At 44.7% G+C, this 25,459-nt stretch overlaps 1 protein-coding gene across 1 annotated transcript; it reads right to left on the bottom strand.

Annotated features, from left to right (window-relative positions):
* Positions 1-603: 603 nt before the first annotated feature.
* slc45a2 (solute carrier family 45 member 2) lies at positions 604-25,348 on the bottom strand. Its single transcript, XM_029708912.1, has 7 exons — positions 24,174-25,348; positions 21,248-21,424; positions 13,186-13,544; positions 10,390-10,530; positions 9,401-9,524; positions 2,787-2,992; positions 604-865 (listed from the first exon to the last, which is right to left on the bottom strand). The coding sequence occupies exons 1-7, from the start codon at positions 24,640-24,642 to the stop codon at positions 638-640; spliced, it is 1,704 nt and encodes a 567-aa protein (XP_029564772.1). The 5' UTR covers positions 24,643-25,348; the 3' UTR covers positions 604-637.
* Between the last annotated feature and the right edge of the window lie 111 nt (positions 25,349-25,459).

Below are 25,459 nucleotides of genomic sequence, written 5' to 3' on the forward strand. Positions count from 1 at the left end.
TTTTCCCACGTACATTTTTTATTTTTTTCCCCTTTATTTAACCAGGTAGGCCAGTTGAGAACAAGTTCTCGTTTACAACGGAGTCCTGGCCAAGATAAAGCAAAGCAGTGCGACAAAAACGACAACACAGTGCGACAACATCATCACATCAAAGTTTTGGGTTGAAATGATGTGGAAACAATGTTGATTCAACCAGTTTTTGCCAAGTGGGATGCTTCTGTGCACATGTGTTTCAAAGGAGTTAAACCCACATGAAATAACGTCTAGGATTTCTAACTTCTTTCATTTTAATGAATTCAATTTCGAGTGATGTGCTTGATGTAATTCATCTGGGGCAACTATAGGCTCACAGTTTTGACTTCGATACAGATGGATTTATATTGGTTAAAAGCCTCGCCTAAGGGCACACCATTAGTATGCCCCATCTGTCTTCACCAACATATTTTTTAGAACATCTACTGGTATAGCAAATGGGGAACATCGGGAGGATGAGTGGAACACATTGATCTGCACAGTTTGTTTTGCCTTGCTCAAGAGCATATGAAGCAGCTTTTAATCCATTTACAAAAACCTTAATGGGGTGTAAGGAAGAGAGAGACGAGGTTAAAGGGTATAAGTAAATATCTTTATTAAGAGGTTATTCCACGTATCTGATGAAGAGGGCGATGAACAGACAGCCAATTAGAGACATCGTCGATGCTGATAGGACCACCACAATCACACTTCCTGCCATTTTAACCAATGCCCCCAGTCCCGCCCCCACGATGATCTGAGCCAGCTGCACCATGCACGTGAGCGCTGCACAATCCACGCCGGTGCCTCGATCCTGTCCTGCAGGATTCCCTTTCCCCATCTTCCTCTGCAACTGGTGTCACAACAGGAAGAATCCATTTTAGAAATGCTACTTACTGTATAACAAACACACTCTCATAGTCACACACGCCGTCCACAGTCCACACAGTATATGACATGTTGTGAAAGAACATGTTGTAAAACTCAAGGAAATGTAACCTGTTGTGACACATTACAAGAACAAGAGCAGCTGGGGAAGTCTTTTGTGAACATAGCCTAGTAAGCAGAATTACAAGCAATGCTTCAGCTCCAAATCAATAAACTAGTTAACACAAATCCCCTTCATGTCCTGCTCTAACGGGAGCTAATAGATTGATAGGAAATGGAGCTGAAACCAGATATGTTTGGTCTGATATAAATCAGTGTAATTGACTAATCTATCAGAGGGAAATAGTGGAAAAACAGACATGAACATGATAGTGATATGAAGGAAAAGTACAATGGTGGAAAACACTTTTGCTTTGTCAGTTGGAGACATTGTTGGAATCTTCCATCTGTTTGATTATGCAGTATTAGTCTTTCCCTAACTCTTGGTGAAAGCAGCAATTTAGGGATTATATGTTTCAAAATTAATCAGCCTCGTGCATTGGCAGACTGGACTACAGTTAGTAATTTGGGGTCTTTATTGCTGAATTGATGTTCTCATGTGGATAACATATCACTTGCCTATAAAAAAGCAATATATGTTTTTTTTTAAATCATACTTTCCCATTTTCATTGAGATAAAATGTGCGTTTCATCAATCTAAATGATTTGGATCAAATGTATTTCCCCACGTCCTGAGATTATAGAATATACGTCTACTATTTTCACAATTAGACATGGAGCGCTGTCCAGAGATGCCCTTACCGAAGCTGACAGAAAGTGTTGAATCCAAAGTGAAGTGCAGATTGGCTAAACTGAATCTCATTAATCCCTTTTTTCCATCCAAAGCCAAGCCTTTCCCTTTTTACATAATGAAAGGGTGTTCACTGCTTAGCCAAAGCACTAACAGCAGCTTGTCTAAGCGAGGCCTGTTGAGCAACAGCATTATGGAAAGGAACAGGTTGTCCAATCTGTCTGTAGAGACAGGGGAGGGTGTTTGGGAGGCCTGTCTGTTGTGAAGGGCACACCTTCTCTTCGCATGGGGCCCATGCTGACCAACACAGCGTTGACCACTCAACATTGACATGCTCAACAGATAGCTGGGCTCTATGGCCTGGCAAATAGTCATGCTCATGGGGAGTGGGGAGACGGGGGGTTGAGAGGACAGAAGGTCACCCATCTGATGGTGAAGGGAAGTGGTACTGTAATCAGAAGCAGCTCTAGTGATGCACGTGGGTCCACTCTGTCATTATCTCACTGTATTAAGACACATTTGGATGCCGTTCCTCACCACTCCTTGTCTTATAATACGCTCTTCTTTGGAAGGGTGATGGGTATTGATTTAGACAGTGTGGGAATCAATTCAAAAGAAATGCGGGTATAGAGTTGTTTTCCCTGAATGACATTCAAGTATTCCAGAGAAAGCAAGCTATAGTGGGATTACCTATGCAATGTGAATTACAAGTGATTCATGACACTCTCGTTGGACAGAAAACAGAATAAAGACTAAATCAATAAATAGAATTAGAAAGTAACTCTACGCCTTCATGAAAGCGAAAAGGGGAGCTGTGATACATGACACATGGTGAGTATTCAAGTTACAGATGTGCATCACTCGATGTATGAGCTACAGACAGGTGGTGGATGAGGTTCGCAACGACTACACATTATTAGCTTGTAACGTAAGCTGCCACAGCCTCAGAATGTACCATCAACTATCAGTTCCAACTATCTGAGGTGTGAGAGAGTAGCCTGGTCCCAGATCTGTTTGTGCAGTCTTGCCAACTCCTATGGTAATTGTAGTGGGACAACCAGATCTGGGACCAGGCTATGAGAGAGAGGGTACTGACCTCCTCCTCGCGGTGGTACTCTGAGATGAGGTTGAAGGGGATGGTGTACAAGGTGCTGGACATGACTCCGAAGACACTGCACAGGATGAGGGTGGTGATAATGTTGGGGAACAGGCCGATAAGACTGGTGCCCAGACCAAACACAAAGTATCCTACGAAGTAGAGCCCCTTCAGACCGATGTAAGGCAGCAGCAGCCTCTGGACATCTGCAGACACATCAGAGAGAGAGGGAAGGAGGGGAGGGTGGAGAGAGGGTGAGAGGGAGTGTCACGCCCTCACCGTAGAGAGCCCATTTATTTCTCTATTTGGTTAGGTCAGGGTGTGATTTGGGTGGGCATTCTAGATTTTCTATTTCTTTGTTGGCTGGGTATGATTCCCAATCAGAGGCAGCTGTCTATCGTTGTCTCTGATTGGGGATCATACTTAGGCAGCCCTTTTCCCACCTGTGATTGTGGGATCTTGTTTTGGTACTGAGTTTATGCCCTACTGAACTTATCGTTTTCGTTTTGTATTTATTTTGTTTTTTGTTTCAGTGTTCATCTAATAAATATGATGTACGCTTACCACGCTGCACCTTGGTCTCCTTCTTACGACGAACGTGACAGAAGATCCCACCAAAAACGGACCAAGCAGCGTGGCCAGGAGGAGTGGACATGTGAGGACATCCTGGACAGCAAAGGAACCTGGATGTGGGAGGAGATCCAGGCCGGAAGGGATCGCCTCCCATGGGAACAGGTGGAAGCAGCGAGGGAGGAACGGCGTCGAGATCGGGAGTCACGGCAACGACTGAAGCCCGAGAGGCAGCTCCCCCAAAAAATTGTGTGTGGGGGGGGGAGCGTGTGACCGGTCAGGCACTGTGTTATGTGGTGATGCGCACTGTGTCTCCAGTGCGCTTCACAGCACGGTGCGCTCTGTGCCTGCGCCCGCATTTGCCGTGCTAGAGTGGGCATTCAGCCAGGACGGATTGTGCCGACTCAGCGCTCCTGGTCTCCGGTGCGTCTCCACGGCCCAGGATATCCTGCGCCGGCTCTACGCACTGTGTCGCCAGTGCGCCTTCACAGCCCAGTGCGTCCTGTGCCAGCGCCCCGCACTTGCCGGGCTAAAGTGAGCATCCAGCCAGGACGGGTTGTGTCAACCCTACGCTCCAGACCTCCAGTGCGCCTCCACAGCCCAATATATCTTGTGCCTGCTCCACGCACCCGGCCTCCAGTGTGTCTCCCCAGCCTGGTAAGCCCTGTGGTAGCTCCACGCACCAGGCTGACAGTACGTCTCCTCAGTCCAGTGAGACCTGTTCCGGCTCCATGTACGTCTCCTCAGTCCAGTGAGACCTGTTCCGGCTCCATGTACGAAGCCTCCAGTGATGATCCATGGCATGACGCCTCCAGTGATAATCCATAGCCCAGAGCCTCCAGTGATAATCCATGGCACGGAGCCTCCAGTGATGATCCATGGCCCGGAGCCTGTAGTGATGATCCATGGCCCGAAGCCTCCAGTGATAATCCATGGCACAAAGCCTCCAGTGATGATCCATGGCACAAAGCCTCCAGTGAAGATCCATGGCCCGGAGCCTGTAGCGACGATCCATGGCACGGAGCCTGCAGCGACGGTCCCCGGTCCGGAGCCTGCGGCGACGGTCCCCGGTCCGGAGCCTGCGGCGACGGTCCCCGGTCCGGAGCCTCCGGCAACGTTTCACAGTCCGGAACCTCCAGAGACGGTCCACAGTCCGGAACCTCCAGAGACGGTCCACAGTCCGGAACCTCCAGAGACGGTCCACAGTCCGGAACCTCCAGAGACGGTCCACAGTCCGGAACCTCCAGAGACGGTCCACAGTCCGGAACCTCCATAGACGGTCCACAGTCCGGAACCTCCAGAGACGGTCCACAGTCCGGAACCTCCAGAGATGGTCCACAGTCCGGATCCTCCAGAGACGGTCCACAGTCCGGATCCTCCAGAGACGGTCCACAGTCCGGATCCTCCAGAGACGGTCCACAGTCCGGATCCTCCAGAGACGGTCCACAGTCCGGAACCTCCAGAGACGGTCCACAGTCCGGAACCTCCAGAGACGGTCCACAGTCCGGAACCTCCAGAGACGGTCCACAGTCCGGAACCTCCAGAGACGGTCCACAGTCCGGAACCTCCAGAGACGGTCCACAGTCCGGAACCTCCAGAGACGGTCCACAGTCCGGAACCTCCAGAGACGGTCCACAGTCCGGAACCTCCAGAGACGGTCCACAGTCCGGAACCTCCAGAGACGGTCCACAGTCCGGAACCTCCTGAGACGGCTTACAGTCCGGAACCTCCTGAGACGGCTTACAGTCCGGAACCTCCTGAGACGGCTTACAGTCCGGAACCTCCTGAGATGGCTTACAGTCCGGAACCTCCTGAGACGGTCCGCAGTCCGGAACCTCCTGAGATGGTCCGCAGCCCAGAGCCTCCAGAGACGGTCCGCAGTCCAGAGCCTCCAGCAGCGGTCCGCAGGCCAGAGCCTCCAGCGGTGGTCGGCAGTCCAGAGCCTCCGGCGACGATCTACGGTCCGGAGCCTCTGGCGACGATCCACGGTCCGGAGCTTCCGGCGACAATCCACGGTCCGGGTCCTCAGGCGACAATCCACGGTCCGGAGCTTTCGGCGATGACCCCCTAAATCGAGTCGCCACCGAGGATGGCGGATCCGCGAGCAGAGCGGGGTCTACGTCCCGCACCGGAGCCGCCACCGAGGCTAGATGCCCACCCGGACCCTCCCCTATTGAGTCAGGTTTTGCGGCCGGAGTCCGCACCTTTGGGGAGGGGTACTGTCACGCCCTGACCGTAGAGAGCCCATTTATTTCTCAATTTGGTTAGGTCAGGGTGTGATTTGGGTGGGCATTCTAGATGTTCTATTTCTTTGTTGGCCTGGTATGATTCCCAATCAGAGGCAGCTGTCTATCATTGTCTCTGATTGGGGATCATACTTAGGCAGCCCTTTTCCCACATGTGATTGTGGGATCTTGTTTTGGTACTGAGCTTATGCCCTACTGAACGTATAGTTTCGTTTTGTATTTATTTAGTTTTTTTGTTTCGGTGTTCATCTAATAAATATGATGTACGCTTACCACGCTGCACCTTGGTCTCCTTACAACGAACGTGACAGGGAGAGCGAGAGAGAGAGAGATTTCAGCTTTAACCCTCCTGCTGTGTTCCGGTGAAATTGGAACTATTTACATGTTTTCTCTCTGAAAAATGTAGTTAATTTAATCTGATTGTCACAAGGTTCCATGACTTTGTCCACAAGGTCATCTGAACACACTAAATACATTTTGATGATTTTCATAACATTTTGGGTGTTTTATTTAACTTTTGTACACCTGTGATATTCCCGGTCAAAAATGACCAGTCATTAGAAATGAATGAGTGAGACCACAATTACTGTATAAAATTGAGTTCAGGCACATGCCCAGTCATCAGATGGACCCACTTCCATTCCCAGACCCCCACATGCATGTATGTTTGAGCGCGCACACACACACACACACACACACACACACACACACACACACACACACACCTCACTCCCCTTCTTGGCTTCCATGGCAACCCCCACAGGAACCTTTCCCCAATAGAATATTTTCCCAACAGGAACCACACCTGTTGGCATTCTCAGAAACAATCGCAACTTTGTTTCAATAATATATAGAACTTTTCTCACAGCTCTGGTATATAAAGCTTTTTTGAGGCCTTGCTCACAATTCATTCTGTGGCAGCACAATGACCAAACGATATACTGTATTTGAGGCGCTTGATCATATCTTTGATCATGACACTGGTGAGGAGGAGAGAGTCCTTGTTAAACTTTGACACAAAGTAGTCTGTGATAAATAGCACAATATGTTTCATCTGAGTATTTGTTATAGTCAAAATAATCCATACATTGCTTTTTTTTAAACTCAAAAACGAGTTGTATGAGCTCAGGTCATTGAGGCCTACAGGCCATAAATAGCAAATAGAAGTCCAAAACGTGTAATGTTCACAAGAACTTAAGTTGATAAAAAGATCTAACACAACATTAGATGATAATATATGTATTATTATGGATTTATAATCAGCTATAATGGGGCGGTCATTTTGTACCGGGAACACAGAATGAATTAACATGAAACGAACACAACAGAAGGGTTAAACAGTATGTGGACTGGTACTGCCAAGTAAGCCTTTTTTGTTACATTATATGCTACTGTTAATAAACTGGGTGATTCGAGTCCTGTATGCTGATTGGCTGACAGCCATGGTATATCAGACCATCTACCACGGGTTTGACAAACATTTATTTTTACTGCTCTAATTATGTTGGTAACCAGTTTATAATAGCAATAAAGCACCTCGGGGGTTTGTGATATATGGCCAATATACCACAGCTAAGGGCTGTATCCAGACACTGTGATGTGTCGTGCGTAAGAGCAGCCCTTAGCCGTGGTATATTGGCCATATACCACACCCCCTCGTGCCTTATTGGTTAAGTATAAGAACACAGAACGTGTCCAAGAAGACTGCATGTATAATTAAGTAAGGCATAATCAACAAGTGGCTATGCGTTCTATGGAAAATAATGAATAACGTGGAAGGTGTGTTCCATAACACGCTAGCGCTCCAGAGCGCTCGTTTAGTTTGACCTGTTTTTCTTTTGACATTTCTTTGTATATATGCAGTACCAGTCAAAACTTTGGACACACCTACTCATTCAAGGCATTTTCTTTATTTTTACTATTTTCTACACTGTAGAATAACAGTGGAGACATCGACATTATGAAAAAACACATATGGAATCATGTAGTAACCAGAAAAGTGTTAAACAAATCAACATGTATTTTAGATTCTTCAAAGTAGCCACCCTTTGCCTTGATGACTGCATTCTCACAATCAGCTTCATGAGGTAGTCACCTGGAATGCATTTCAATTAACAGGTGTGCCTTGTTGAAGGTTAATTTTAAGTCAGACAGCTTGACATTTTCAACATTTTGTCACGACACAGCCTTATTCTAAAATTGATTAAATGAGACATTTTTCCTCATCAGTTTTCCTCACAATACCCCATAACGAAAAAGCGAAAACAGATTTTTTTTTTACATTTCAAAACAGAAATACCTCATTTACATAAGTATTCAGACCCTTTGCTATGAGACTCGAAATTGAGCGCAGATGCATCCTGTTTCCATTGATCATCCTTGAGATGTTTCTACAACTTGATTGGAGTCCAACTGTGGTGAATTCAATTGATTGGACATGATTTGGAAAGGCACACACCTGTCTATATAAGGTCCCACAGTTGACAGTGCATGTCAGAGCAAAAACCAAGCCATGAGGTCGAAGGAATTGTCCACAGAACTCTGAGACAGGATTGCATTGAGGCACAGATCTGGGTATCGGAACCAAAAAATGACTGCAGCATTGAAGGTTCCCAAGAACACAGTGGCCTCCATCATTCTTAAATGGAAGATGCTTGGAAACACCAAGACTCTTCCTAGAGCTGGCCGCCCAGCCAAACTGAGCAATCGGGGGAGAAGGGCCTTGGTCAGGGAGGGGGACCAAGAACCCGATGGTCATTCTGACAGAGCTCAAGAGTTTCTCTATGTAGATGGGAGAACCTTCTAGAAGGACAACCATCTCTGCTGTGCAAAGTAGCTGTGTAGCGACGCTCCCCATCCAACCTGACAGAGCTTGAGACGATCTGCAGAGAAGAATGGGAGAAACTCCCCAAATACAGGTGTGCCAAGCTTGACTCAAGCCTGTAATCGTTGCCAAAGGTTTTTCAACAAACTGGTTGTGCCAACTTTAGCTGCAACCAAACACTTCCTGTAGTTATTGATCAGTCTCATGTCGCTGTGGAGGAATTTTGGTCCATCTTCCATGCAGAACTGCTCTAACTCAGCAACATTTGTGGTTTTCAAGCATGAACTGCTCGCTTCAAGTCCTGCCACAACATCTCAATTGGGATTAGGTCTGGACTTTGACTAGGCCATTCCAAATCTTCAAATTTGTTGCTTTTTAGCCATTTTCACGTAGACTTGTGTTTTTTGGATCATTGTCTTGCTGCATGACCCAGCTGCGGTTCACCTTCAGCTCACAGACAGATGACCTGACATTCTCCAGTAGAATTATCTGACACAACACAGAATTTATGGTTCCTTCTATTAAGGCAAGTCATCCAGGTCCTGAGGCAGCAAAGTATCCCCAAACCATCACACTACCACCACCATGCTTGACCGTTGGTATAAGGTTCTTACTGTGGAATGCAATGTTTGGTTTTCGCTAGGCATAATGGGACCCATGTCGTCCAAAATGTTATCATTTTGATTCACCTGTTCATAGAACATTCTTCCATGAGTCTTGATGATCATCCAAGAGTCTTCCAGGTGCTTTATGGCAAACTTGAGTCAACTTTTTGGATGAGATGGGTCCCATTATGTGTTATTTGTAAACTCAGGTTCCCTATCTAATACTGGGTTTTGGTTGAAGATCTGATAACATTCAGTATCAAAAATATGCAAGTAGAGAAAATCAGAAAGGGGGCATTGAGCTAAATCACATGTTGTAGACATTAGCTGAGTCCAATAATGTCTTATGCTTGCTGCGACACGACTTACAGGAGTAAAGAGCAGAGGAGACGGCGTTGATGCAGAGACCCCAGCATCCAATCTCCACCCCCCTCTCATACCGCTCGTAGGCTGTGGAGTTATGGTCCGCATATGGGTTGCCCTTATACACAATCTGTCAACACACACAATCAACTCAACCATTATTTGACACAAGTTATGACTAAGTATGATAATTATGATAATCACATACAAAATGGAGGCAAAGTCACCCCCACAAATAATCAATAAAAGTGGTGTTATGGGTATTGAGGATTGAGATAAAAGCTAGTGCCTGCATGAAGTGAGGGATAATGATGATGATTATGATGTATTCGCTTTATAGTGCATGTGCTGTACAGTAGCTTATAACAGTTAACAAGCTCCATCCCATTTGTTATCACATAGCTGCCAAAGCCTGTATCAACATCATAAGCCATCTCTGTGCCACAGCTCTCTATTGACACAGCCAGAGCGGGGTTTGTTCACGCCTGGCATGCTGCTCAATCTGCCTCAGTCTGCCTGCAACCACTAACTCACCATGACCACCGCTTAACTGCGGCCTGTGTGAGTGCTTGTAGCATCCAGATCAGCCGTGATCACTATAAACTCCTGTCTGTCATTACAGACCAATTCATCTGAGCACACAAAGCCAATCAGCGAACGCCGTGACGAGAGACTACCCACCAATCAGGGTTTGTTGTGATGGAGCTAAACCAACAGAGGAAGCCTATTAATGAACACCACGGCGAGCATTTTGCTATCGCCTAACGTTGAAGACGACATGAGAATTTAAATTGGGTGAAAAGATTCACTTCTTTAAAGACCACTGTCAACTAACAGTAGTCGTTGGCCGTGAATGAGTGATAGTATTAGTTTAATGTTTAACGGTAGCTACACTGAACGAACGACCCACTCCTCCCGCCGCACAGACACAGAAACAGACCCGTGTACACACACACTCTCACTCCATCTCTCTCTCTCTCTCTTTCTCTTCTCACCTGTCCCATGAAGTCTGTGAAGAAGAGCATGTTGCAGAGGAAGGCGGTCCATCCCAGCAGGTGACTGACACAGAGACAGCGGTAATGACTTGGCATGTTAATCATGGCCAGGAGACATGACTTCAGAGTCATCCTCTTCTGCTGCAGTTTAGAGAAACACACCGGTCAGGCCATGAGACTTCAGAAGGACTCACACGGGAACAACAGGGGGTCAGAACAGAGGGAATTAAAAAAGAACAAGGAACAGTAGGGGGTCAGATAAGAATAAAGAGAGAGGTCAGATGAAGACTTTTAGCTAATGATAGATATACTAGCCTTTTCCGGCAAAAATCCTGTTTTAACAAGTCAGGAAACGAGGGGGGAAAAAAACAAAGGACAAGGGATTAAAGAAATGGGTGAAATAAAATGTACTGTGTGTTCTATTTCTTTAATCGTGTTCTGGTTTAGTATAGTAACTAATGTTCTCTCGGATTGAACGCTTTTTTATATTGTGTACATGTACACAGTGTGGCATGACAGCATACAATAAACTGATGTTATTATCCCCAAATAAATTCCCAATCAACATTTTCTAGGAATTCTGTAAAGTGGCTGTACCCATCGAAATAGAATATGAAAATCTATGGTTGCACCAAAGTACCCTGTCTGACTACTGTGATAATAGAGGACCCTTGCCTGCTAGAATGGTATCATCTAAGAACATACAGTAATCATTCCTGTCTCTTTTCATAAAATGTTGAATAACTGAAAAGTCAGTCATAATTCATTTCCAGCTGTAGTTACACGCTGGGCATAAATACAGTCACTACATTTCCATTGTTATGGTGCTGAATTAGAATACTAGTCTGGGTTTCAATGTGTCTCTTTCAGAGCACTGGTTTGAATGGCTGTCTGAGCCTTACAGGTCATGTAATTCATTTAATTCCAGGGGCTGAGTTACCGATACCTGTAGCAAGTGGCGGATTTAGGTAGAGACCATCTTGCCGGGGGCGGCACGGGGCGCCCGCACAATTTTTTTTTGGAATGGTGACATTTGCGCGATCGGTTTTGTATCGCTCATTTGCACATCATGTCAATGATATCATGTCACCGTGTAGGACTGTGGGTCAATTAACCTTGTCGGAGTGGGCGCCCTGATTCTAGTTTGTGAGCTAGGCAGGCTACTACCTGGGAAGTCTCCCACTCAGAAGTACGAGATGAGGAGGAGGGTATGTTGACCTCAGGTCTCCCCACTGCAAGCCCGAAGAAGGGGGAGCGGGAAAATCTATCAAAAAGTGCACCTCTAACTTTGTACAGTACTAATGCAATTAGTAAAATCAGTCACACTATGAAATGCTACCAGATAAACCACAATTCATTCATAATACTGATAACATGTAGTTTCACAGACATATTGTTGCATTTTTTTCTGGTTTGTGCGAAATCGTTAAGAATAATAAAAAAACAGTCTGCACACCACCAAGGTGAATTGGATTAGTCTTGACTCTTGGTTGACAGTGTAGGGGGATGGGTAATGTACTGATGCTCGAGTGCCAAATCAACATTTGTCTTTGTTACTTCTTTTTGATATTTATTAGTCTTATTTTTGTATATATTTTTATATTTATATAGTTTGAAATGTTATGATTACAAGCTAGAACCGCCACTGCCACAGTACAGGATAACGATGGTTTAAATGGCTTTCTCGTGTGAGGTGACATTGCAACCTTTTAGTGGTTGTTTTACACTCTAGCCAGACCTGATTACTGCCTGGTCTAATCAGTGTCAAGGTAACCATGCATGTAATCCAGCTGACGCTGGTAACTAAGAAAACCTGTTTCCTCCATTAACACTAGGTTTGGGAACAGACAGACACAAGTTACTGTTTCCTGCTTCTTTAAATAACTGCATGACCCTTGTCCTCTAACAATCCTGCTGTCTCCAATCCCCACCTCCTCTATCCACTCTCCTCTATCCAAACCATATATGGAAATTATACACATTGAAATAGTGTAAAATTCTAATTATGTGGTTACTATGGCATTGCCTGTGGAGTGGTCACTATTGTCACACACCAGTGCAATGCTACACCATAGAGGTGTGAAAGCACATATCTCACACAGCGATGCCACATTTGACTAAGGACGCAGACCACTCACAATGCTCCAAAGAGAGATATGCACACCCAGACTGTTTGCGTAGTCTAATATTGAGAGTATTGGCTTTATAAATGACTTGTTCTCATACTTAAAGCTCAAGCATTCATTTTGCGTTATCAGTATAAAACAGTCCTTGTTACTACTACGTAAGTACTTTACATAATTCCCAGGCTTCAACTTTTCAAAGACAAACCTAAAGTCAGAGCCTGGAGCATGGGGGTCAGGGCTTGCGAGCAGCGTTTAGTGAGACACGTGTCAGAAAACACAAAGTTCACACTATACTATGTAAATAGTATATAATACATATCTCCTCACGAGGAAATCAAGAGCTTTTACCCAAGGAGATACTCGAGAGGTAGTCACCTCTTTTTAAGTGCCATAGAAGTGCCATGAGATATGAACATAAAACCCTAAATCAAAGCATGTATACTGGAGTGTACATTAAGATTACTCTACGGTGTGATCACATTCTTCTTAATAAACACTGATGCCATTAAACACTGATGTGTTTCAAAGGATTTGACATTCCATTAGTGTGTGCAGTTTCATAGACTGATCTCTTTGTTTTGTTACCTGTAAAACACAGTATTGGTATCAAAGTCAGGATCTCGTAGAGAAGGTCAGCCAGACTAGACTTCATGGTGTGTCTTTGACATACCTCTTTGTTGGGTTGCTTGGCACTGGATGTGACGGAATTGGCTTCCCCCAGGGCAGAGAATGAACGAGGCCGGAGGTCTGCCTCCGACTCCTGGGACATTGATCCATGCAAGGATCCATAGCCACCACTGCTGCTGTGTGTGCTGAGGAGGAGGAGGGCATTGGGGGTCATCACGTCCAAGCTAATGTCCTTGGCCAGGGGTGTCTCTGGGATGCTGAAGAGATGCACGATGAGGAATACCATCCAGGTCAGAGCAGAGAAGAAGTAGATGACCTGGTACTCTGACCCCAGCAGTCGGCCCAGGGACGAGTGACCCCAGTCCATGGCTCCCACGAGGTACCCAAAGGCACCCCCAAGCCCTACAACAGACAACAGGCACAATAGAGATTGGTTATCAGGTCAGTTGGTGGGGTCCTAGGCCATTGGTCATAGCAGAGTCATCAGACGGCATCTGCAATCCAGGAATTGAACTGATCATTTTTAAAAACATTTCATCATTAATAATAATAATTTGGAGGGTGGTTATATTTGTCCTATTTCACACATGTACAAGTATGTATCATACACATGTGAATTGGTAATGTGTTTTTTGCATACGCAAACTCCCCGAGACACCCTCTGGGAGTGGGGTCACGGCTAAGGTCTTAACATTAGGATTAAGTGTCTTGCTCAAGGACACATCAGCAGATTGTTCACCTTTGTCTGATCTGAATTTGAACTATTAACCTTTCGCTTACTGGCCCAATGCTCTAACCGCTAGGCTACCTGACACCATTTTGCCTGTGGTGGTTTTGAATTTTCCAAGGAAGATAACGTGGGCTGTATTTAATAAATACAGTGTCTGATTTATAAAATAATGCTTCTTGCATCTGAATTTAAAGCTCATGTCACAATGTAATGTTTAGGCTGGGTGATCTCAGAGAAGCTGGGAGTAATGTTGTGATAAATGAGTTGTCACATAGTACGATCCTGCACACAGATAAGTGGCTTGTTCTGTCAGACATATCCCTATAATCTGGACATACAGTGGGGGAAAAAAGTATTTGATCCCCTGCTGATTTTGTACGTTTGCCCACTTACAAAGAAATGATCAGTCTATCATTTTAATAGTAGGTTTATTTGAACAGTGAGAGACAGAATAACAACAACAAAAATCCTGAAAAACGCATGTCAAAAATGTTTTAAAATGATTAGCATTTTAATGAGGGAAATAAGTATTTTAGAAAGTGTTTATTAGAATTTATTAGAAAGTGAATTTAATAATTTATTAGAAAGTGAATCTTTAGAAAAAAAATACAAAGCAAATAAAAAATAAACAAACCGTGACTACAAAGCAACTACACATAAACAATATCCCATAACCCACAAGTGAAAAACAAGCTACTTAAGTATGATCCCCAATTAAAGACAACGATTACCAGCTGCCTCCAATTGGGAATCACACAAATCACCCAAACATAGGAAAACTAAACTAGAACCCCACATTGAAAATAATAACTCGAAAAACCCCGTCATGCCCTGACCTACTCTATCATAGAAAATAAGAGCTTTCTATGGTCAGGACGTGACAGTACCCCCCCCCCCCCCCCCCGCCAAGGTGCGGACTCCGACTGCAAAACATGAAACAAAAAAGGAAGGGTTAGGGGGGGTGTCTAGTGGCGGTGGCGGCTCTGGTGCAGGACGAAGAACCCTCTCATCCTGCGAATCCGCCAACATCGGAGGCGACTCTGGTGCGGGCCGAAGAACCCGCTCATCCTGCGGGTCCAGCCATGGACCCAGGTTGAGCACTGTGCCTGGACTGGGCACCAACGCAGAAGACTGACCGTCGTGCTTAGACTGGGCATCGGCGCAGAGGAAAGCTCCGGCCATGGAGCTTGAGGTTCCGGACCGTGGACCGTCTCTGGAGGTTCCGGACCGTGGACTGTCTATGGAGGCTCCGGGCCGTGGACCGTGTCAGGAGGCTCCGGGCCGTGGATTGTCTCAGGAGGCTCCGGGCCGTGGACCGTCTCAGGAGGCTCCGGGCCGTGGACCGTCTCAGGAGGCTCCGGGCCGTGGACCGTCTCAGGAGGCTCCGGGCCGTGGACCGTCTCAGGAGGCTCCGGGCCGTGGACCGTCTCAGGAGGCTCCGGACTGTGAAATGTCGCCGGAAGCTCTGGACTGGAAACTGTCGCCGGAAGCTCTGGACTGGGAACTGTCGCCGGAAGCTCTGGACTGGGAACTGTCGCCGGAAGCTCTGGACTGGGAACTGTCGCCGGAAGCTCTGGACTGGGAACTGTCGCCGGAAGCTCTGGACTGGGGACCGTCGCTGGAAGCTCTGGACTGGGGACCGTCGCCTGAAGCTCTGGAACGGGTAGGCGCACTGGAAGCCTGATGAGTGGGGCCGGCACAGGTAGCACCAGACTGGTAACACGCACCTCAGGGCGAGTGTGGGGAGCAGGCCCAGGACGTACCTGACTGAGGATACGCATTTCAGGAAGAGTGCGGGGAGGAGGCACAGGACGTACAGGACTGGGAATGCGCACTGGAGACCTAGTGCGTGGAGCCGGCACAGGTGGTGCCAAACTGGTGACACGCACTTCAGGGTGAGTGCGGGGAGCAGGCACAGGACGCACTGGACTGTGGAGGCACACTGGAGACCTGGTGCATAGAACCGGTGCAGGATATACTGGTCTGTGGAGGTGCACTGGAGGTCTGGAGCATAGAGCTGGCACAACCCGTCCTGGCTGGATGCTCACTTTAGCCCGGCAAGTGCGAGGTGCTGGCACAGGACGTACTGGGCTGTGCAGGCGCACTGGCGACACTGTGCATAGAGCTGGCGCAGGATATCCTGGACTGTGAAGGCGCACTGGAGGCCTAATGCGTGAGGCCGATACAGGTAGCACCGGACTGGTGACATGCACTTCAGGGCGAGTGCGAGGAACAGGCACAGGACTGGGAAGGCGCAGTTGAGGGAGACTGCGAGGAGTAGGCACATGACGTACCGGACTGGGGACACGAACTTCAGGGAGAGTACGAGGAGGTGACACAGGACGTACTGGGCTGTGAAGGTGCACTGGAGACCTGGTGCTTATAGCCGGCCTCAATTGTACCGGAACTTTAACACACTTCTCAGGACGAGTACGGGGAGCTGACACAGGTGGCATTGGACGACTAACACGCTCCTCAAGGCGAATGCCATGCACACTACGCCAAACCAACAGCTCTCTCTCTTCACTCTCTTCCAATTTATCCAACAATTCCTCGAAAGTCTCTAAATCTCCCCTCCGTCCACTCTCCTCCAATTTATCCAATAACTCCTCAACGGACTCTGACTCATCCCAATATTCCTCTTCGTTCTCCGACTTGCCCCTCGGCCTCGCCGACCAACCCATGTGCCCCCCCCAAAAAAATATTTTGAGGTTGCTTCTTGGGCTTGTGTCGTGGCCCGGAACCCTGTCGTCGTCGCTGTCCTTCCTTCACCGCTTGCGTCTCCCGCCATGGAAGGCAATCCTGTCCTGCCAGGATTTCTTCCCAAGTCCAGGATCCCTTCCAATCAAGAATCTCTTCCCAAGTCCAGGACTCCTTCACTTGGTCACGCTGCTTGGTCCGGTCGGATGGTATATTCTGTCACGTTCGTCATAATAATGATCGGACCAAGGCACAGCGTGAGTAGCATTCCACATAATTTATTAGAAAGTGAAACTTTTGAAAAAAATACAAAACAAATAAAGAATAAACGAACCGTGACTACAAAGCAACTACACATAAACAATATCCCATAACCCACAAGTGAAAAACAAGCTACTTAAGTATGATCCCCAATTAGAGACAATGATTACCAGCTGCCTCCAATTGGGAATAACACAAATCACCCAAACATAGAAAAACTAAACTAGAACCCCACATAGAAAATAATGACTAGAAAAACCTCCTGTCACACCTCCTGTCCAGCTTTCTATGGTCAGGACGTGACAGACACATTTTCTATAGGATTTAGATCAGGGCTTTGTGATGGCCACTCCAATACCTTGTCTTTATTGTCCTTAAGCCATTTTGCCACAACTTTGGAAGTATGCTTGGGGTCATTGTTCAGTTGGAAGACCCATTTGCGACCAAGCTTTAACTTCCTGACTGATGTCTTGAGATGTTGCTTCAATATATCCACATAATTTTCCTCCCTCATGATGCTGATCTATTTTGTGAAGTGCACCAGTCCCTCCTGCAGCAAAGCACCCCCACAACATGATGCTGCCACCCCCATGCTTCACGGTTGGGATGGTGTTCTTCGGCTTGCAAGCATCCCCCTTTTTCCTCCAAACATAATGATGGTCATTATGGCCAAAAAGTTATATTTTTGTTTCATCAGACCAGAGGACATTTCTCCAAAGAGTACGATCTTTGTGTGCAGTTCCAAACCGTAGTCTGGTTTTATTATGGTGGTTTTGGAGCAGTGGTTTCTCCTTGCTGAGCGGCCTTTCAGGTTATGTCGATATAGGACTCGTTTTACTGTGGATATAGATACGTTTGTACCTGTTTCCTCCAGCATCTTCACAAGGTCCTTTGCTGTTGTTCTGGGATTGATTTGCACTTTTCGCACCAAAGTACGTTCATCTCTAGGAGACAGAATGCGTCTCCTTCCTGAGCGGTATGACAGCTGCGTGGTCCCATGGTGTTTGTACTTGGGTACTATTTTTTGTACAGATGAACGTGGTACCTTCAGGCATTTGGAAATTGCTCCCAAGGATGAACCAGAGGTCTACATTTTTCTGAGGTCTTGGCTGATTTCCTTTGATTTTCCCATGATGTCAAGCAAAGAGGCGCTGAGTTTGAAGGTAGGCCTTGAAATACATCCACAGTTACACCTCCAGTTGACTCAAATGATGTCAATTAGCCTATCAGAAGCTTCTAAAGCCATGACATAATTTTCTGACATTTTCTAAGGTGTTTAAAGGGACAGTCAACTGAGTGGATGTAAACTTCTGACCCACTGGAATTGTGATACAGTGAATTATAAGTGAAATAGTCTGTAAGCAATTGTTGGAAAAATTACTTGTGTCATGCACAAAGTAGATGTCCTAACTGACTTGCCAAAACTATAGTTTGTTAACAAGAAATGTGTGGAGTGGTTGAAAAATGAGTTTTAATGACTCCAACCTAAGTGTGTGTAAACTTCCGACTTCAACTGCAAATCACCGACAATGTCACCAGAAAAGCACCCACCCATCATCACTCCTCCTCATCCATGCTTCACGGTGAGAACAACACATGCGGAGATCATCCATTCATCTACTCTGCATCTCACAAAGACATGGCGTTTGTAACCAAAAATCTCAAATTTGGACTCATCAGACCAGAGGACAGATTTCCACTGGTCTGATGTCCATTGCTCGTGTTTTTTGGCCCAAGAAAGTCTCTTCTTCTTATTGGTGTCCTTTAGTAGTAGTGTCCTTACAGCAATTCTACCATGAAGGCCTGATTCACACAGTCTTCTCTGAACAGTTGATGTTGAGATGTCTGTTACTGTGAAGCATTTATTTGAGCTGCAATCTGTGGTGCAGTTAACTCTAATAAACTTTTCCTCTGCAGCAGAGAGACAGTTTCATCATAGCACTTGGTTTTTGCGACTGCACTTGAAGAAACTTTAAAAGTTCTTGAAATGCTCCGCATTGACTGACCTTCATGTCTTAAAATATTGATGGACTGTTGTTTCTCTTTGCTTATTTGAGCTGTTCTTGCCATAATACGGACTTGGTATTTTACCAAATAGGGCTATCTTCTGTATACCACCCCTACCTTGTCACACCACAACTGATTGCCTCAAAAGCATTAAGAAGAAAATAAATTCCACAAATTAACAAGGCACACCTGTTAATTGAAATGCATTCCTGGTAACTACCTCATGAAATTGGTTGAGAGAATGCCAACAGTGTTCAAAGCTGTCATCACTTCTTTCGTTACTACATGATTCCATATGTGTTATTTCATACTTTTGGTTTCTTCACTATTATTATACAATGTAGAAAATAGTACAAATAAAGAAAAACTATTGAATGAGTAGGTGTGTCCAATCTTTTGACTGGCACTGTGTGTTACCTAAATTCTTCATCCTGTATCCTACAATGATATACCTGCATGTAACGGAAACATTGTCATCAATTATGCATTGCGTTTGAGAACCTCAAACTAAGATTTCACTTCACTGCACTGCTCCCTGACTACTATAACAAATAGCATGTCTCGAGCCATATAAATAGAATTATACGGCAGGCTATATTTGCATGTATACTGTATATCTCTGGTCCTCTCCTTCCATTATTGCAAATGGTATATTATTGCAGAGAAACTTGGAAACTTTATACATTTTTTGTATCTATCCATAGAGGCAGTTTGGAAAAAGTCTGCATCTGCATTATTAGTTGGAGATACACAGTGAGTTAGAAAAGATATTGAACCAAAGACCATGTAACCCATTAGCATTCCGCATGCTCAGACAGCTAATCTCTAAAAACATCCAGCTATATAAACAACTCTAGTTCTAAAAGAATAATCAATTCATACTTCAAAGAATATCTTGGACATGGCATGTTTCAACAACTGTCATGTTAAGTATTTTGTGATATACACTACCGTGCAAAAGTTTGGGGTCGCTTAGAAATGTCCTTGTTTTTGAAAGAAAAGCACATTTTTTGTCCATTAAAATAACATAAAATTGATCATAAATACAGTGTAGACATTGTTAATGTTGTACATGACTATTGTAGCTGGAAACGGCAGATTTTTTATGGAATATCTACATAGGTGTACAGAGGCCCATTATCAGCAACCATCACTCCTGTGTTCCAATGGCATGTTGTGTTAGCTAATCCAAGTTTATCATTTTAAAAGGCTAATTGATCCTTAAAAAAACATTTTGCAATTATGTTAGCACAGATGAAAACTGTTTTCCTGATTAAAGAAGCAATACAACTGGCCTTCTTTAGACTAGTTGAGTATCTGGAGCATCGGCTTTGTGGGTTCAATTACAGGCTCAAAATGGCCAGAAACAAATAACTTACACTGTATTTCTGATCAATTTGATGTTATTTTAACGGACAAAAAAAATGTGCTTTTCTTTCAAAGACAAGGACATTTCTAAGCGACCCCAAACTTTTGCACGGTAGTGTATGTATTTGTGTATTTTCATGCATTTATCCACTAATTGACTCTCAACTTCGTCACCTCTAAATTCACAGGCTCGTAAAGTTTTTTAGTTGTGAGGGTAGTCAAAATTAAGTTTGGGACGTTTTTTTTATGTTTAAGTCATGTGACTGCAATGATAAAACAGTACAAAAGAGAAATATCATAACAGCCAATTCTTGTGTGTCAAGAAAAAACACACACATTTCTCCACATACCAGGGCTACGGTGACTAGCAGGTCATGTGCCTCCCCTTTCTCTCTCAGCTCCAACTCATGACTCCAACACATGACTGAGTATCTGCTGGATTAGGACCGACTGAACAAGCTCACACCACCCTGTGCCGGCTTCCCTTGCAATCAGCTGAGTCCACGCACTCGCTCGCTAGTACACTCGAATACTTACTCACGAGCTTGTTGACTGACGCACTCACTGTGCGAGCTCTGAGGGCCAGGCTTCAGGTTACTAAACAGCCACTTAAAAGTACAGAGCATACTGAGAGGTATTTACATCACATGTGAATATGCACTCTGTGCTGCAGGGACCCTCTCCTCCCCACACCCAGACATGCACTCTGCACACTGCACTGAGCCAGTGATCCCAGTCCGGCTGCCTCACATGCACTGTCTAAAATAACTTCATATAAAGGAGTGTAGATTGGGACGCCAGTTTTCTTATTCCATAACAATCACATTAACTACATGACAACAAAACTCTGAAAATATACATATAATATCAATATAAAAGTAAACCTATATCAATAAAGACAGCAAATAAAGCAATGAATCTCCACATTTGCCTACCAATTTGAATTTCTATATTCCCACAAGCATAACAGTAAGAGCCTATCACTCAAACAATATTGAATCTGACTAGTGGGAGGGAGGTTATATAATATTTTTCTTACCTGTGAGAAGGGCATGGTAGTGCAGTCCTCTTTCCTTGTCTGTGTACGAGCAGACGTCAAAGAGGTAGGCCTTGACTGGCCCATCGATGAAGTCTGCTGCAAAGTCAAATAGCACCACTCCAAACATGACTATGACGATGGCCCATATCCTCTTCAATGACCTATCCTGTACTAGCGCTGCAAAAGAGGAGAAAGACAGGAGTTTACTTCAAGTTACAGATTCAGTCTGTCCGATTTTTCACTCGTTACTACAACTAGATCCACTTTCAATAACAGATAGTTCTGAATGCTTTTTTGTGTTTGTTTAGGATGAGGCGTAGCAGCTGAATCATGTCAGTTTGCCTTAAGAAGTACATCTTTCGCTCAGCCATTAACTTCAAGACAGACACTGGCCCAGCTGACGTTTACAGACGTGATGAGACATATTTTCCAGGGCTTCTGAGGTAAACAGTGGATTTGTTAACAACTTGATCAAACACATTTGATCATGTAGTTTCAGTACATTGATACTTACGGTTTCATCAAGATCGATGGGGGCTAATACAGTCATGTATTCACCACATAGCAAGGAACAGCATGTTTGAAACCACATTCCTTTTGTTCAACACAATGCAAGGGCAGTTCAAAAGGCACATTTTTTTGGGGGGGGGGCTTTAAAAAGAAAATAAACTCAAATTGAAACAAAACACATTGCCAGCATGGCTCTGTCTGGCTAGAAAAACAACTCCTAATTAATTGTATGTTAATTTCCTCAATCTGACACTGTGTACAACATTTGTATTAGTAATCCCAGTATCTAGTGTTGATGCTCATCAAAAAGAGATACTGTTGCAAATCAGTCAGAATAATTGTCATAATTATGTTGTGCACCCGGCGGAGCACAAACAAACAGAATTATGTCCTTCATCTTGAGTGAGAAACAATTGGCTGACAGATTGCAGCAGAATTAAAACCTACCCAGCCGTATTTAAATTTGGGTGATTACTAATGCCATGACAAATCCCAGTTGGGTGTTGTGTTGCAGTCTTATTAGGCATGCCGGATGTATTGAGGCTTACGTTTTGATCTTGGAGAAATTCAAGAACTTTCCTCAAAGCTTAGTTTTATCCGTTGTATCCACATATACTGTACTGTACACTATAGTAGCTAACACACAGGGTGTGCATTGTCACAGATCCCGTTTTACTATTTACTAGTGTTGAAGAATGGAAATAATCATCTTAACAAAAGTACTGTAAGTGGTCACACTATGTATTGTACAGTACTATTACAGAGAAGGTGAAATCCGGCATAACCGAAAACAACAATGAAGGCATTCACTGAAAACAAAAAGTTAGGTTGTCTGATCAATGTACGATAGTGCTGCAAAAAGAAATCCAATCCAAGCCCTTACGGAGAGAACGCATTTCCATAATTTAGTATTATTCTACTTACATTTATACTTTTCAATACACAAGCACAGCTCAACTATTTAAAAGTATTTGAAATATGTATTTTGACCCAGGTCTTACCAGCTAACCATAGACCTGACCCAATAAATGAAACAATCCCTTTTCAGTAAGCTCAAATTCATGGACGGATATGAAAATGAACAACATAAACAACAGTGGATATAACAGTTTGTGAAAAGAGGTATGGGGCGAACATGTACACTGAACAAAAATATAAATACAACATGCAACAATTTTAAAGATTTTACTTAGTTACAGTTCACAACGTTGACATCAGCAAACGACTCGCCCACACGATGCCATACACGTGGTCTGCGGTTGTAAGACAGGTTGGAGGTACTGCCAAATTCTTTTAAACGACATTGGCTTATGGTAGAGAAATTAACATTCAATTCTCTGGCAACAGCTCTGGTAGACATTCTTGCAGTCAGCATCCCAATTGCACGCTCCCTCAAAACGAGACATCTGTGGCATTGTGAAGAGTGACAAACTGCACATTTTAGAGTGGCCTTTTACTGTGCCCAGCACAAGGTGCACCTGTTAATGATCATGATGTTTAATCAACATCTTGATATGCCACACCTGTCAGGTGGATGGATTATCTTGGCAAAGGAGAAATGCTCACTAACATGGATGTAAACAAATCTGTGCACAACATTTGAGAGAAATAAGCTTTTAGTGCGTATGGAACGTTTCCGGGATCATTTATTTCAGCTCATGAAACATGGGACCAACACTTTCCATGTTGCCTTTACATTTTTGTTCAGTGTACGTCTCAGTATTTGCAGAGGTGAAAAGATATGCCATATCTATTTCATTTCTGTTCTTTGCAGATAGTTTTTCCCTTGAGACTCAGGATTGTGTCCAGCACTCATAGTAAGATTTCAATAATTGCTGTTGTGCAAGGCCTGCGGTCGAGCTTGTTTTTTCTGAAATAATTGCTGAACACCTTGTGCAATCAACTTGGTCCAGTCAAAATAATAGGAACATTTGACCCTTCTGTCTAGACACACTAAGACGCCCTCTCATTAATAGTTATGAAACACATTCAACTGCCAGACAAACACACACATCTAAATTATGCAGTAACGTGTCTGTAAATATGTAATATTCTTCTATTTCAGTTATTGCCCTCTTCTGGCAGCTGTTAATTAGTTTGACTGTCTGAGCAAAATGATCTGGTGTTCAGGTAATTTAATTTGCCGTTTTAGTTCAGAGCGTGATACCCTCATGTTTCTCTTAAGGTAGGGGTGGCTCGGGCAGGGCGTTAAAATAAATATTTACATTTTATATCAACATTGAAACAGCCCATTAATTAAGCACAAGTTTAAATTAAATATACTACGTATGTTACAGTGAAAGTATTTTGGTTTCTCATATCCAAGCTGCCCAACTCCATGACAACTATTGAAAAAACATAGACCAGTTCTCACATACATTGTAGAACACTATGCCTGATAGCCATGGGCTCTTACCAGATATGACTGCATCTCCATTTAGAAACAAGGTAAGGCCCATCAGCATCATAATCCCCAGTGCGAGGATGTAGGGCCTCCGTCGGCCCCACGGGGACCTGCAGTAGTCGCTGGCCGAGCCGATGATGGGCTGCAGCAGAAAGCCCAGGATGGGGCTGATCAGCCACACAAGGCTGTACAAGCTCTGAGGGAGTCCGACACTAAGAAGCACTGGCGTGACGAAGGCTGCCTCCACCGCATAGCAAAATTCCCTTCCAAACATCACCATGCCATGCAGCAGCAACCTCCCCCGAGAGCGCCTGGGAAGCTCCACCACCCCAAACACAACGGGCTCCATACTGTCCAAGTAGTCCTCCTTCGTAGACTCCCTACAGTCCACACTCCCCACTGAGTAACAGCCCAGACCTGTGATGTGTGTTCCGGGCTCCGGAAGCCTGCATGGCTGGGGTTGGTCCCCTGTGAGGGACATAGCTACTGGGGGAGATGGAGGGTGTATGGGTGTAGCTCTCAGCCCGCTTGTCAATGGCAAACTGCCCAATCTCTGCTTCTTGGCTCAAGCTAATTCTCTACTGCATAGCTGAGCAATGAGTCCAAGTAGCCTCAAGTCCTGATCTGAGGCAAGGAGAGGAGAGGCTGAAGAGATTGGAGGAGAGATGGGGTGTGGCTGCTGGTTTGATTTAGATGAATGAAGTTTCAACTTTCAGTTGTTTTTTTTTAAGCACGTGACTAAGATTATGGCTTTTTAACCCCATCTCACCACACTACATTCCTTTACATCAAAATTATTCCTGGAATAATTTGGTGTTCCATGAAATTATCACCTAATGATGGATTACCAGAAATTCAGTAGTCCTAACAGAGAGAATTGGATGACAGGAGAATGAGAAGAGATTAATTTAAAACTCTGCAAAGCATGTTACATTGCATGCGTATCTGAATCCTTGCGTTCCTGTTTTTATGCAGTTCTCTCACAAGGGCTCTTTTGTGGTCTGCTCGTGTGCACATCAGGTTGATCAAGTGATGTAGCATGTGATCCCCAGGGAGAAAAGGAGTTGTAACCCTTTGATGGAAGAGTGGAGTGGGGATGGAGAAGGATGGCCAGCCAATGTATTTACTGGAAGAAAAGCCTGGATGCATTACACTGGATGCCCAAAGACAAGGATGTACCCTCGGCAGTTAAGTTGTTTCCTCTATGTATTAAAATTATAAAACGTTGTTAGTATTTGTCATGAGACACTAGCTAGTTGCCCTGCCTCAGTCATGTGAGACATTGAGGCAATTCCCAG

Source organism: Salmo trutta, chromosome 23 (assembly GCF_901001165.1).
Source record: "Salmo trutta chromosome 23, fSalTru1.1, whole genome shotgun sequence".
NCBI classification, from domain to species: domain Eukaryota; kingdom Metazoa; phylum Chordata; class Actinopteri; order Salmoniformes; family Salmonidae; genus Salmo; species Salmo trutta.

Coding starts and splice junctions, on each gene's coding strand:
- slc45a2 (XM_029708912.1), bottom strand. CDS start 24,642: ATGTCCCTCACAGGGGACCAACCCCAGCCATGCAGGCTTCCGGAGCCC. Junction 13,545..21,247: donor CTACCATGCCCTTCTCACAG/GTAAGAAAAATA, acceptor TGTCTGTTGTAG/GGCTTGGGGGTGCCTTTGGG. Junction 9,525..10,389: donor TCACAGACTTCATGGGACAG/GTGAGAAGAGAA, acceptor GTGTGTTGACAG/ATTGTGTATAAGGGCAACCC.